This window comes from Bos indicus x Bos taurus, chromosome 12 (genome assembly GCF_003369695.1).
Source record: "Bos indicus x Bos taurus breed Angus x Brahman F1 hybrid chromosome 12, Bos_hybrid_MaternalHap_v2.0, whole genome shotgun sequence".
NCBI lineage: Eukaryota > Metazoa > Chordata > Mammalia > Artiodactyla > Bovidae > Bos > Bos indicus x Bos taurus.
The window spans coordinates 20,241,792-20,256,918 of NC_040087.1; the positions used below are offsets into that span (position 1 = coordinate 20,241,792).

Sequence of the window (15,127 nt, forward strand, 5' to 3'; positions counted from 1 at the left end):
CTAGTCTTTTTTTAACCCCTGTAGTACCTCTTACAGTTTTGTGCCAACACTCAACTATTTGTTAAGTGGAAGGATTCTCAACAATAGAGTCCCTAAGTGATGAAGAATTGGCATCCTTGACCTTTTTATTTTTTAGCACTTTACAGCTTTCAGATGATACACAGCATCTCACATGTTCCTCAAAGTGACCTCAACCTCCTAAAGCAGGCATTCTGTCACCCCTGCTCTCCAGATGAGAAAAATGAAGCAAAAAGGGTGGCTGAGAGCCACCCAGCTAGTTCCTGGGAGCAGACCTGGGAATTCTGATTAGGGGCTAATGCTCTCGCCACTGTGACCGTGGTTCTGAAGCCTGGCAGCTCATCCGACTGCCCTGGGGAGATGGCAGAGAAACCAGGGTGGGATACACCCTGCTCTGGACCTGTGGAGACACTCGGCATGAGGCCCTGCCACCTACATTGTCAACCACAGGTGACTCTGACGCCTCCCCACACCCCCAGCTCTGACGCTGCACCCCCATCTGTGACACCAAAGCTGACAACCAGCAACTTTACAGGCTAGCCCTAACCTGGAAAGCCAGTTCATTTACACCTCCCAGGATTTTCCTTCTTTAGAACATCGCTGGGTTAACAGCTCAACTTCTAGAAAGCCCGAGGTTAAAAATGACCATGCCTATTCATCAGCCCCCAGCAGAAGGGGTCAGGAGAAGGTGACAGCCGTGCTTATGAAGGCCTCAGAAAAGCTGCTGAAAAGCTTTGGAGCTGAGAATAAGGGCCCAGGTCCGTCAGCCTGGTTCCAAAGCAGTTGGACCTCAGCTCCAACTGGGACAGGTCTGGGAAGGACCCTTGTGTTCTCAAGACTCTGTAAAGCCAGGGACAAAGACCCTGACAAGTGACCACAAACCCATCCAAGAATTACCCATGGAGGGTGGAGGGTTTGTGTATGGTGGAAAGTCCTTCCCGTCGGGAAGGAGCATGTTAAATGTGAGGGCAGACTCCCCAGCAAGCAGACTGCTAAGAGCTCAGTGAGGAGAGAGATCTTCAGCACTCAAGTCTCCAGGACAATTAGGAATTGGTGTAAGAAGTCCTCAGAGCTGACCTAATGTGCCCTGAACCTGGCGAGTGGACACCCTCAGCCCATGATTTATGGGGGAGCCCGGGCTCCCTGCCTGAGCGCCGTATATGGGTCAGCCTGGAACCCATTATAATAATCGTCGGGAGAATCAGCTTGGAGACAAGTTGAAGCAAGCTGAAATTTGAAAAAAACACATTAACAGGGGTCTGAAGGGAAGCCAGAAGAGCCTGCCAGCAGGGGCAGCTGGAAGGCCAATTTTTCAGTCAATACTGAAAGGTGGTTGCTTAAATCTCCGAGTCAAATACACAAGATTTTCTCTCCGGCTCAATACTCCCGTTTAATTGCTCTGGGGTGTCTCTCCACTGACGCATCTAACACCCAAATACTGAGTGGGGAGGGAAAGAAAAGCGTGTCATTGACGTGCAAATGAGGAAATCAGGTCCTGGGTGCAGCCTGGGTCCTGCTGAAGCGTCTCCTGCACTGACTGCCCCACCCCTCAACCCCAGGAGGTCACCAAGGCCCGCCTCCGTAGAGATGGCTGGGGGTGGGCGGGCATCACCTCTCAGCTGGCCTCAGGACTCTGGGGGGGCAGCTCCTCACCCCTGAAGCTCCGGGGGGTGCTGACCAGGCCCTAAGAGGGTCTTCAGGAGCCAGGGTTTTCACAGGTGAGGCCTCGGAGCCCAGAGCAAGGGAAATGTGAGCCACCAGAGAGCATTCCCACATTTAATACCCAGGCTGACGGCAGACGTGATCGGTGAGGAGAGCCTCAACTGGAGTCCTGAGATTGGGGAACAGAGGGGTCTCTGAGGGAGCGAGGTCCAACAGCCTGACCTTCAGAGGGAGTCCTGACAGATGGGTGGCTCCTGACAGGAGCCCTTACCATGATGACGCCCACAGAGGAGCCCGGGGCTGGGTCTTCATTTCTCCGAGCCTCTGGCTCACACAGCACCGTTTCCCATTCACCCACAGCGTGGGGGCTGTTCCTTGTCCACACCTCCGCTATTCACACCCAACAATCAGAAATCCACATGGGGCCCAGAGGATCTGACAGAAACATGGCCGTCCTGAAGCCAAGAAGTCCAAGCACAGTTGCCTGGGGGCCTCGACTGCATGCGTTCCCACAGGATGGCGCCCGTGGTCTGCCCCAGACAGACAGGCTGAGGGGCGAGTCCAGCTTCACTCACTCGCTGGTTGTGGGACCTTCGATAAATCATATAACCATTCTGAAATTCAAGCTTCCCACCTCTTAGGGGATTAGCCATGTGACTGAGGTATAACGTGACTTGTATGGAGGGCACCATGTCCGGAGAAACCTCATTTTGTGGGTTCATGGGGACTAATAAGCTTTTCTGAGCAGCGAGGGCCCTTTCAGAATGAGGGGGCCCCTACTTGGGACACTTGGGATGGGGAGGCAGGTAGGGTGGGGAGCATAGAGAAAAACTTGCTCAAAACACAGAGAACAGCCATCAGAAGCATCCCGCCCAGGGGCCCCTCTCTGGCCCTTTCCCCTCCCCCGGGAGCCAGGCCTCTGGCCCAGTGCAGTCTGGGGGTCTCTGCAGCCATCTGGGGTACTTACCACGGGCTGTGTCACTCTTGTGCAGCTGCCAGCTGTCCGCATACCTCATGACCGCCAGAGTCTTGCCGTCCTGACTTCCCTGATCACTTGCTTCTGCAAAAAAGGCGTGAGGGGAAAGGCTGTGAGTGTGGGTCAAGGTGGGGCCTTTCTTTGAGCCCCTGGGGACCCCCTAAATACACACACAGGACACGGAGGGTGCCCAGACCCCTCCCCCACTGCACACTGGAGACGCCTCCAGTCCAACCCTATCTGGCCATGAGAGGGAAACTCCCACTGTCCCTGGAGGTTCAGGGGTCACGTTCTCGAGTCCCCCCAGACCTCGAGCAGTGTCAGCATGGGGTCTTTCCTGAGGGATCCCAGTCTTCCTGTTTCTGGTGGGGATAGGAGGGGCAGACACCCCAGAGCCTGACAACCAAGGCTCATCATCAGAAATCCTAGGCTGATGGGGGGAAAGGTGAGGGAGATACTGAGAAGCGTGAAAATGAAAAGAGATAGAGATCCCCCTGCATCTGGTTTCCACACACAGGGTTGTGTTTCTCTGCACAGAGATTCCTAACCAGGGGTTTGGCTGGGGCTGGCATTCACCTAGAAGAAGGGGTGACTTTCCTCTATTATAAGCCACGTCTGGGGACAACCTATGCCCAAAGAGTGCCTTTTCCCGTTTTATACCCACATGCTGTTTGGGGTCTGGGAGGGGCTGTCCCCTCCCTTTTTCACACCCTCTCTTCCTCCTCTTTTTCTGGGTCCATTGTGAGATCTGCAACCAAGAGACCCTTTACTCATTCCTGTTTTGTTTCCAGCTCAGAACTGAAAGTGGGTTGGATTCTACTGGCCCAGACCGGGTACTAGAATCCTGTTTCTCAAATTTCCAGCTCAAGCACCCCCACAGGGAGAAAATGGGAAGAGTCCGTGGTTTGAGCCAGGTACACCTAGTCTGTTTATCCCGTACAGCCCTCCATCCTTCGGGGAGGACGTGCTGGTGAGAAGGACAGATGTTGTTAGGTGGGTGAGGCACTCAGAGCCTAGAAGTTCAGAAACTCTAATTAGGGTACCTCCTGGTCTTTATTAACCAAAACTCTTTCTACTTTTTCATTTAGATCTTTCTATCTCAAGTGTGTCCAGCAATAAAATGTGGCCAAAATCAATCACAGCTGCCAGGCACACTAAAGTGAGCTGGTATTAGAATGACAGCCCCACCAAAGCCATTGAAACAGTTCTCAAATTCCCATCTCTCCATTGGTATAACCCCACTTTTAAAAATAGGAACCGTAATTCATGCATCCCCAAGTGACCTCCCGCATAAATGAGCTACATAAATGGGGAAACTGTGGATTTAGAGATTTTTCTCTGTAGGCCCCAGGAGCAACTAAAGATTAGTTCCAATCAGAATAAATGCATTTCCTTCACGAGTTTGCTTCAAACGTTCAGGAAGCATTACCTACTGGATTAGTTTTAACCTAAACTCACCCTCTTGCCATTCCTGGAACCAAGTGAGTCACAGATTTTATCTTTCTTCCTAGTTTTGGAAGCCAGCAGACAATGAGGAAGGTGGAACCTTCCAGTGTGTGAAGGGGAACCCTGTCTGGAGCCTCCCTGGAGGCTGAGGAGCAGAGGGAGGCTCTGAAATCCTCCCCCAGCCGCAGTAGAGGCTGAGGGGGGAAAGCCCCTTTCTTAGACAGGGAAGAGCCTTAAAAATGAACGCATGCAGGACTCTTGAGGCTGCGTGCATCAGCAAGAGAGGATTCAGGTGCAATGGTCACATGACTCATCAGGGGCCGTGACTGAGTAGAAGGTCATAGCCTGGGGGTGGGTGGGATGATACCCAGGCTGGCCCTCAAATACGTTTGTTGCTATTCTTCAGTTGCTAAGTTGTGTGACTCTTTGCCACGCCATAGACTGTAGCCTGCCAGGCTCCTCTGTCCATGGGATTCACCAGGCAAGAACACTGGAGTGGGCTGCCACTTCCTTCTTCAGGGGATCTTTCTGATCCAGGGATCGAACCTGCATCTCTTGCATCGGCAGGCGAGTTCTTTACCACTGAGCCACCAGGGAAGCCCACTAAGCGGAGCCGAAGTTGTTAGTGGAAAAAACATCCAATAGGAGTATTGATGAGGCTTCTCTTTCTTGCTTACCCTCGGAATCAAGCCGAGCCTGAGGTTTCCCCATGATCTCATCCTCTGAGGCCTTCAGGTTTCGGATCAGAAAGTAGGTGGTCATCTTCCCTTTCCCTTTCACTTCGATTTCACCCCACTCGGTTATTTCAAACCCTTGATTCTCCAGGGCTCTGCACAGAGAAGAGAAAAAAAAAATGCCCCAGGTCACAGAGTTGTGACTCGAGAGTGGGCTGCAGTGGGCAGGATGATGTGCGAGAAGTCCGAGACCCAAGTGAACAGGGAGGGGCCCATGCAAAGAGACAGGGCTGCAGAGTGACTAGGAAACTGCATGTGTTTATGCATTTACTGGCTGTAGAGAGATGCCGAAGGCACACCACAGACCAGTGCAGACTAACATCGCGTCCAATTCACAGTTAGCTGCCTCAGCCAGGGCTCAGCACTCATCAGTCTTCCCTTGTCCTTGGCTTTGGCTGGTTTCGTGGAGATTTCAGACCTTCGCCAGGCTCTTCATATCCCCTCATTAGGCACCTGAGCTCCTCGCTCACATGCTGCTGACCATAATCCTACTGCGTGACTTGTTTACCTGCTCAGTTGTGTCTGACTCTTTGCAACTCTATGGACTGTAGCCCACCAGGCTCCTCTGTCCATGGGGGTTCTCCAGGCAAGAATACAGGAGTGAGTTGCTGTGCCTTCCTCCAGGGGATCTTCCCAACCCAGGGATTGAACCTGTGTCTCCTGCATTGCAGGCAGATTTTTTACCACTGAGCCACCAGCGAAGCCCACTTTGTGACCTGATCTATCCACAATTGGGAACCCTTAGAGCCGAGACCCTGTGCCTTCTCATCCCATTGACCACACCTGCCCTTTCCCCCAACTTCAGAGGTTGAAGTATCTTGTTGAAGGGCACCCACCCAAAATCCATTCCCACCTCCTCAAGGCCCAGCCCCCGGACCACCTCTTCTTTGATCTTCAGCTCCCTCTCCATTTGCCTCCTCCCCTAAGCCTAACCAGCTTGCTAAGGTCTCTTTCATCCCAAATAGAAGTAAAAATCTTCTTACTTGTTCATCTGCTTTAATGCCATACAAATGCTCGTTCCTTTTATCCTTCAACCCACAATCCAGTGTCTATTCATTCTCCCACCCCTCATTGACCACAGTTAACTTCTGATAATGTTTCCAAACCTCTGACTATTTTTCACTCCTTTCCATGGAATCCATCAGAGAGCCACCAGGGAAGCCCAATTATAGTTGATATTTTTGTTCCATTCTTCCTCCATAAAAATAGCCAGAAGGGTGCCTCTCTTCCTGAATTCTCTGCTTGCTTCTCCTGCCTTTTCCATGACTCCTTCCTCCATCTGCCAGTGAAATGTTAGTTCTTCCCATTGTCCTTCTCACATGGCATCCCTCTGCAGGTGATCTCACCAACTCTCATGGTTTAATTACCACCTCCGTGTTATTACTCCAAGTCTGGTTCCCCAACCAACAGCCTGACTCCAAATCTCACCCAGCGAGTTAATGCCACCTCTCTCTAGATGCTTCCCAGTTCCTTTTATTCAATACTTCCAAACCTGAGATCATCATCTGCCTCCTAGACTGGAATCCCTCTCCCTTGTCGCATCTCAGATGATGAGATTTAGGCTCGAGTTGCCCAAGATGGAGACCTGGGAGATAGTCAAGGCTCCTCCCTCTTTCTCAGCTCCCATTTCTAGCAATTACCAAATTTAATTGATTTTATCCTTAGATTCCTACCAACGAATGTTCTGGTTCAAACCAAACTCCTAACAAGTCTTGTCTTTCCCATCTCCTGATGTGCAAACCTGCCCTTACATGGCCTTGAGTGGTCAGTGTCAAGCAGGACCCTGACCTTGCCATTGTGTCCAAGCTCACACTCCTTAGGGGCTCACAGTCTTCACCGTCGGTGTGAGCCCTGCCCCTCAGGGAGGCACACACAGCTCTCCCCACTTTCTGCCTCACAGCTTCCACCCCAGCAATGCTAAATCATTTGTAGTTCTCTGCCCTTATTCTACGTCTGTGTTCGTACTGCTGGATATTCACTCCAATATCCCAGTTTGGGCTAAACTCTGCTCTGGAGTTTCAAGACCCAGCTCAGGAAACTCCCTTCTCCACTCAGAATCTCCTTACTGGGCTGGGCTCCCGTGCCCCACAACACACAATAATTCCCACAGGCATGGGAATGGATGGTTAAAGCCTGACTCCCTGGGTTATATCCAGGCCATTTTCCTTCCTAGCCAACTTGTGACCTGAAGTGAGTGAATTACCTCTTTGTGCCTGATTTTTTTTTCTCATCTGTAGATGTGAACGATAATAGTATATCTTCATAGGGTTGTTGCAACAGTAAATGGACTAACATATGTTGACGAGGGCTTCCCTTGTAGGTCAGCCAGTAAAGAATTTGTCTGCAGTGCAGGAGGCCCAGGTTAGATCCCTGGGTCAGGAAGATCCCCTAGAGAAGGAAATGGCAACCCACTCCAGTATCCTTGCCTGGAAAATCTCATGGACACAGGAGCCTCATGGGCTGCAGTCCATGGGGTCATAAAGAGTCAGGCATGATTGAGCGACTAACTTACTTATGTTGACGAACTTAGAGAATGTGGCCTCTAACAAGTTCTCAGCAAACTGTAAGTATTGTTTCATGCATAACATGACCACTGCACTTCTCACACTTTAAAAATAATTATCTGTGAATATTTCTTTCTTCCTGCACTACACCAGGGGTCAGCAAACTTTTTTTCTTCATAAAAGACCAGATAGGAAATATTTTCAGCTTTAGGGACCACAGTCTCTGTCACAACGACTCAGCTCTGCTGTGGTAGCATGAATGCAGCCACGGATAAGACGCAGATAAAGATCCTGGCTGGGTTTCAATAAAACTTTATTTACAGAAACAAGCAATGGCTGAGATAACGGCCCTTGACTATAATTTGTCAGTTCCTGAACTGGACCACATGTTCTTTGAGGGGAAAAATTATCTCATGGAAGAGGCTCAACAACATTAATTGTCTGCCTCAAGGTCCCCGGTAAGCGTGGCTGGAAGTATACTGCCCCCATCTGATGGCTGTGAGGCACTCTGTACCTTCTGGGAGAAGAAGGGGCAAAGAGAGGCATGAATAAGTGGTACCTGTAGGTCGTGGGGCTGAGATGCACTTTGCTGGGAAGCCCATGACTTTCCATCCGAGAGGCTGTGTTCACAGTGTCGCCAAACAAGCAATACCGTGGCATCTTGTCCCCCACGACACCTGCCAAGACTGGTCCCATGTGGATCCCCACTCTGATCTGTACAGAGAGAACCGGACTGAAAAGGGACCATCAAATACCCTTGCTTTTACTCTTGAGGTATAATTTACATAAAATAAAAAAGACTTCAAGGTATTTAGCTCCAACAGTTTGGCAAATACCCCTGAGCCACCAATCAAAATCAAACACAGACTGTCTTCATCACCTTGCAAAATTATCTTGTCCCTTTCCAGTTAAGTTCCATCTCTCCCTGCAGAGGTCACCACTTTCTTATTTCCTCTCCCCAGGAGGAATTTTCCTGTTCTCCAACTTCACATACATGAAGTCAGGTAGCATATTCTGTTTTGTATCAGACTTCATTTATCAAAATCCATGTTTTTGAGATTCACCCACATTATATGTATCAGCAGTTCATTCTTTTACTGCTAAATACTATTCTGTTGTAAGAATTACATCACAATGTATTAGTCCAGTCTTCACGAACATTTAGGTTATTTCCCATTTGGAGCTGTTATGAACATTCTCATACAGATCTTTTTGTGGACATACATTTTTCATTTTTCTTAGGAAAATATCTAGAAATGGAACTCTTGAATCACAAGGACAAATATTTTTTCCCATTCTGTGACTTTATATATACATTTTTCCTTAATAAGCAGACATCTAAATTTTTGATGAATACATTAGTCCGCTGGGGCCAAGAAAATGCCACAACTGAGTGGTTCAGACAACAAAAATTTACTTTCTCACAGCTCTGAAGTCTGGAAATGCAAGTCAAGGTGTCAGCCAGTTTGATCCTGAGGTCCCTCTCCTTGGCTTGCAGCTGGCTGCCTTTTTGCTGTGTTCTCTCAGTCTCTTCCCTGTGTGTACACATCCTTGGTATCTCTTCCTGTCTCCAGATTTTTCTTCTTATTAAGGACACCAGTCAGATTGGAGTAGAACTCACCCTAACAGCCTGATTTTGATGTGTTCACCTCTTATACGGCCCTGTCTGCCAATGCAGTCCAATTCAGTCACCTTCATGAGGTAGCAGGGATTAAAGCATCAGCATATGAGTTCCATACGTACCTTGGAGTAATGTGTCATGGTTCTCTTTCCCTAACAATACTCTTCCATGGGCCAGCAACTTGTGTTTGGGGAAGGCCCAGTATACTTCTGGAACTGGAGCTCTCTCTCAGGTCTCCTCCCCTATCCATAGCCTTTGACCGAATGAACCTATGCATTTGTGAAGATCTCTGGGGAAAATGTTGGTAAGTGGGTAGAGACTCTGTGGCTAGAACTTATCAAAGTCGAGCTGTTTGGGATTCTAACCCGTCATTCCAGCTCCAAGGTGGCCATGAAAATGTCACTAAACTTTAGGTGGGTTTCGTCTTAGTCTCCCCTTTGGTGGCTTATTTCTTCTACTGTCTCCTGGGGAAGAACCATCATGGGTGTCCTCTTGAAAGGTCTTGCCACTTTCTGGAATTTGGTTCATTTCTATTTCTTTGCTATGTGATTTTTTTTTTAACTACTCCAGTGACTCAGCAGTAAAGAATCTGCCCTCAATGCAGGAAACACAAAGAGACTTGGGTTCATTCCCTGGGTCAGGAAGATCCCCTGGAGGAGGGCATGGCAACACACTCTAGTATTCTTGCCTGGAGAATCCCATGAACAGAAGAGCCTGGTGGGCCACAGTCCGTGGGGTCACAAAGAGTCGGACACAACTGAGCGTGCACGTGGAAACAGAATTCTCTTGCAGCTTTCTACATCCCAATCAGGTTTACTTGTCTTTTTCATCTTTCCATGCCAGATTTTCTTTTCCTTAAAATAAGGTTTTAAACTCGTTTCTCTGAATTCTTTAAAGCACCTTACTTTCATGCAAGGGTGACCTCAGCAAATGTGGATTATAGGCTTTACAAGTGACAGAATGAAAAAGCTCAATGAGTATTAATTTTAAAACTGTAGAAGTAGCAGCACAGTTCTCTTAAGGGAGAGGATGTCTCCAGCCCTTTCCTCTACTTCCTTAAATAAACTCACATGATATGCAGTTTCTGATAGATATTTAATGAGGCTCCTATGTCACTATTCTTGTTTTTCTAATATTTATTTATTTGGCTATGCCAGGTCTTAGTTGCACATATGGGATCTTTAGTTGCTGCATGTGAGATCTAGTTCCCTAACCAGGGATTGAACCCGGGCCCCCTGCATTGGGAGCACGAAGTCTTAGCCACTGGACCACCAGGGGAGTCCCTATTCCCTATTTCTATCCTTAGAATTGATAACATCTTTTCCTCTTTTTTTTCCCCCTTGGTAAGTCCACTATGCAAGTTTCTAGGAATTCATTGTTCATTTTCAGTCATATTGGTGTAGTGCTATTACCATCTCTGTTGCCATGCCTTTTCACAAACACTCTGTTTACAGAACAATGTATTTTCCATATTCTTCAGTGGCTTTCACTGGAGGTTTTTAGGTGGCGCTAATGGTAAAGAACCTGCCTGCCAGTGCAGGAGACATGAGACCCGGGTTTGATCTCTGGGTAAGGAAGATCCCCTGGAGGAGGGCATAGCAACCCATTCCAGTATTCTTGCCTGGAGAATCCCATGGACAGAGGAGCCTGGGGGTTACAGTCCACAGAGTCACACAGAGTTGGACATGACCGAAAGGATTTAGCATGCACAAACGTGCGCATGGCTTTCATTAGAATTCTTTAACCAAAACACTTATCTCATTTCTGACCTTCTTGTCTCTTCTCTTCTCATTACCTCCCTTCCTGATTTTTTATTTATGACATTGGGGATTTTATACAACAGCTGTCTCTGTGTGTTTGCAATGGGCCAGTATCACGGACATGACGTGTGACCAGCTTTTGCTGTGAAGACTGCCACAGACACCACTGCCAGTACCTGCAGTGCTTCTCAGCCTCTAAATCGTTAAGGTGATGGTGAATGTGGCACATCTCAGAATCCCCTATACAGGGGCTATCGCTAGGGAAAATCCTACTCCATCTTATAGCCGGCTTTGTTTTTAGCTGGTTGTTTAGTTGATTGCACAGATCTGATTGACAGGAGCTGTGAAGGGATTTCGATTTTTAGAGGACAGAGACTCTGTTCCAAACCACCTCGAGATCGCTGGGCTCAGCCGAGCAGACAGAAGACGGCATTTACTTTTCATCATCAAAAGCGTCCAACTTTTATAGTGTGAACAAACTTCCATACTTGGAAAAGCAGCTTCCTGTGTTCCTGTGAGAAAGGCAAGCAGATGTCTCGTGGCCACGTGCTGGAGGGAAAGCTATTGTGAATATCTTACGGCACCATGGTGTCTGGCCTGCTGGCTGGAGGCAGTTTCACACCTCAGCCTGAGTTCCGAACCCGTCAGACGGCATGTCGGATACACAACTTCCCTAAGCAAAGAGAAGTTGGCTGTTTAGTCAACCTGAACCACTTGTTGAAAATGCTCGAGCAAAAAGGCAGGAATTGGAAATGAGCTGGCTTCCTAAGGATGGAAATCCACTAAGCCAGGGTTAGGGACAAAGGAAGCCTGCGTTAACCCCATCATAACCCCGAACTCTGAAGCCTCTTCTCAAATTTGAGAGAAGCTGAGGCAATAACCTGGAGAAGGAAATGGGAACACACTCTAGTATTCTTGCCTGGAGAATCCCAGGGACAGAGGAGCCTGGTGGGCTGCCGTCTATGGGGTCGCACAGAGTTGGACACGACTGAAGCAACTTAGCAGTAGCAGCAGAGGAAATAACACCCTAATATCTCTGTTACTTTAACGTATGCAAAAGAAGAGACGAGTTGGGAGAAATGATCCATTTTAATTACTGTCACATACCCAGGAGCCATCCGAGCAGACTAATAGAATTCTACTATATTGTGTGAGGTAACAGGTATTAAGCAAAGAACTTGGTTGCTCTTTACCTGAATGGGTTCTCCGGTAACAGGATTCATCACTTCTTTTGCAGAAATCCTCATCCCCAAGGCAAAGTTCGCTACCCTCTGAGCGTGGCTTCCAACGGGCACTGGTACACCCCCCACCACCATATAAGCATCTCCTGTTTCCGCCTATAAGGGGGGAAATAGGAGGGAATTCAGAGGGTTTTCTTAATGTGCTAAATATAACACTACATTTTTTTTTTTTTTTTTTGGTCATTCTCTGGTAAAGAACCTGCCTGTAAATGCAGGAGAACCAAGTTTGATCCCTGGGTTGAGAAGACTGCCCGCCCCCCACCCCCAGAGAAGGAAATGGCAACCCACTCCAGTATTCTTGCCTGAAAAATCCCATGGACAGAGGAGTCTGGTGGGCTACAGTCCCTGGGGTCACAAAGAGTCAGACATAACTGAGCGACTAACACACACACATTGATGGAAGGACCATATTAAAAGCTGGTGGTTATTTTCTATGGGTGTGAGGAGCATGAGGGAGGGTGAGGTGAGAAAAAAAATAACTCAGGAGGTGCCACGAGGAAGCCAAAAGTTCTTTCTGCTTTTGGCAGAGGCAAGTCCCAGAGAGGACGAAGCTGTCTATTAGATCCACATATAATGCATATATTAGATACACATTTAGGTTAGACTTGCTGCTGAAATGAAGGCATAGTATTCAGTATGCTTCTTGAAGGCAACCTTAGCACTGGGCAGTATAGAAGGATTTTTGAAAAATTTAAATTTTTAGCTCTTCCTCCCATCCCCTCTGGCATCCACACCAAACCCTAGACTAGTGAGGGGAGAGGAAAAATGAAGACCCAACACCAGGTACGCACCCTGCCCCGGCACACAGGGACACACACAGCCCAAGGCACCACACGCTTACCTTGTAGACCTCATGGACGCTGGTTAACCTGTCGAACTTGGAGTACATTGAATTCAGCATGTTCACTATCTGGATAGGTTCGCAGGCAGCACAGATGTTCGTAAACGTCACCACGTCGCTGAAGAGAATCGTGCAGGTTTTAAATTCTCCTGCAACATAAACCAGGTGTCAGAGCCAAGGATGTAGAATAACAATTCTTTTAATTCTGGATTCGAGTAGCCTTTAGGAACCAAATTTGACCGTGGCACAGGGAGAAGGAGCCAGGTCCGCATCACCATTCACCATCCACCCACCAGACATCTGTTGCGTGTCTGTTATGAGCTGGTCATCATGCTGGTGGAATCGTGTGATATGAAGCAGACAGGGGTCCTTGCCCATAAGGAGTGCCTGGTCTAGGGAAGCAGACAGAGTGCAAACACTTAATAGGGTGTGCAGACCACCGGGGATGTCAGGATGGTCTGGGTGGGCACTGCTTACAAGAGAGGTCGGTGAGTTAAAGCAAAGCCTGAACCACAGGAGACACGAAGGGAAGGGAGAGTTCCATGGAGGGGAGATTATTCCCAGAGGTGCACCCGCTCAGAACTCAGCAGGCAACCCTCCACCATGTACCCCTGTGTGCCAGGCACAACACCCTGCCGTGTTTACCCTCGGAGTGCCTTACCTTGACTCTTGCTATGCTGTTCTCTTGAAATGCCTTTCCTTTTTTTTTTTTTTTTGCAGAACTCAAGGTGGCCCAACTCAGGTACCACACACTATATATCAGCCTTCACCCCCACGCCTAACCCCTGTCTCTTTCTCTTCTGACATTTATAAACCATGAATTTCTGTGTTATCTATGTTTCCAGAGTAACTTCCATGGTGGGGAAAGAAGGACGAAATTTGGAGTTAAATGGACTTCTGATGGGTTTCCTGCTCTTTTACTCATAAACTGGAGTGAACTTGCTCCACCATTTTAGCTAATAACACCTCCCTTCCGGAAATGTTCAGAAAATTAAATGAGAGAGCATATATAACCTATCTAACAGAGATCCTGGCAAGATAACTTTTCCTTAATGCACATAAATTTCCTTTTTTTTCGGTTACCCCATTAATGTATTCTGTAGGTACCAGTCAAACTCACAAGACTATAAGCTTCTTTGAGTCCCAGCACCCAGGACAGCACCCTGGCATTCAGCTTCCCATGCTTGCCTGGTGAAATGAACACTCGCTGGTGACCAGCGGAAAGTGAGTTTGGAATGAACATGGCCTTCTTCCCTCTAGAAAAAGCTTGCTCTCCCAGAATGGTCCTTAGGGACATCCCTTTATTTATTTAGCATGAATGTATCAGCTTCCCTAGTAGCTCAGACAGTGAAGAATCCGCCTGCAATGCGGGATGCTGGGGACCTGGGTCAGGTTCCATCCCTGGGTTGGGAAGATCCCCTGGAGAAGGGAAGGGCTGCCCACTCCATATTCTTGCCTGGAGAATTCCATGGGCAGAGAGCCTGGCCAGCTACAATCCATGGGGTTACAGACAGTCAGACACAACTGAGCCACTGACACTTTCATTACCACGTCATTTCCAGTTGTGGTGAAGAACCCTATGTGGTCACTGTATTATTATTCTCAAGGTAGAAAGAAGAAAGCTAGGCTATGGAGCTTAAGTAGTAAGTCCAAGACCACAGTTGCTAACAAGCAATGGAGACAGACTCCAAACCCTGATCCTCCTGGTTTCAGAGCTGGCGCCCCCAGCCATCAAGGCGCCCTGTGCGGGCCGGGCACCCCTCACCTGCGGCGACCTTCCTGCCCTCCTTCAGCTGGTTGGCCACGTGCTCAGGCAGCATGGCGTACAGCAAGGTCTCGGTCTTCCTCTTTTCTGCGGCCAAGTGCGTGGAGAGGACCCGCAGCTCCTCCTTCTTCCTCTCCAGCTGGTTGGACAGCTCAATCTCTGCCAGGCGCTGCTGGTTGAGGAGGATGAGGTCCCTGGTGGGGTCGTGGGGGGCGATGTCGGAGAGGTGCATCCGGCGCTCCTCCAGCTCCTGCAGGCTGCGGAGCCTGGGGGAGCACAGGTACATCATGCAACGCAGGGGCTCCATCCAGACCATCTGGCCTTCCCGCCCGGGAGAGAGATAGGACAAGGTGGCATGTCACACGGCGCCCGACCGTCACCCCCGTGGCCCGCCCTGCTCGCTCAGTCGTGCTCCTCCCCTCTCCGCCGAAGGTCCTCAAAGTCCTCTCCTTTCTGTCTGTCTCCATGTCCTGCACTCCTGCTCTGTCCACAGCAGCTCTCTCCACGGCTGCTTTTCTAACCTTGAAGGGACTCCCGTCCATGACCTCCAAACTACCTC

General features: G+C 48.9%; 1 protein-coding gene across 1 annotated transcript; it reads right to left on the bottom strand.

Annotated features, from left to right (window-relative positions):
- Positions 1-2,941: 2,941 nt before the first annotated feature.
- LOC113902084 (guanylate cyclase soluble subunit beta-2-like) lies at positions 2,942-14,943 on the bottom strand. The gene is made up of 6 exons (XM_027557057.1): positions 14,569-14,943; positions 12,804-12,952; positions 11,915-12,058; positions 7,900-8,054; positions 4,780-4,931; positions 2,942-3,018 (listed from the first exon to the last, which is right to left on the bottom strand). Exons 1-6 carry the CDS (start codon positions 14,882-14,884, stop codon positions 2,942-2,944), a joined length of 993 nt encoding a protein of 330 aa, XP_027412858.1. The 5' UTR covers positions 14,885-14,943.
- Between the last annotated feature and the right edge of the window lie 184 nt (positions 14,944-15,127).

What these genes read in the sequence shown, in the direction of transcription:
- LOC113902084 (XM_027557057.1), bottom strand. Translation starts at nt 14,884, where the DNA reads ATGGTCTGGATGGAGCCCCTGCGTTGCATGATGTACCTGTGCTCCCCC. An exon ending in CTCAGCCCCACGACCTACAG is followed by an intron (nt 4,932 to 7,899) that starts GTACCACTTATT and finishes TTCTCTGTGCAG; the next exon opens with AGCCCTGGAGAATCAAGGGT. An exon ending in GGCTCGGCTTGATTCCGAGG is followed by an intron (nt 3,019 to 4,779) that starts GTAAGCAAGAAA and finishes TATCCCCACCAG; the next exon opens with AAACAGGAAGACTGGGATCC.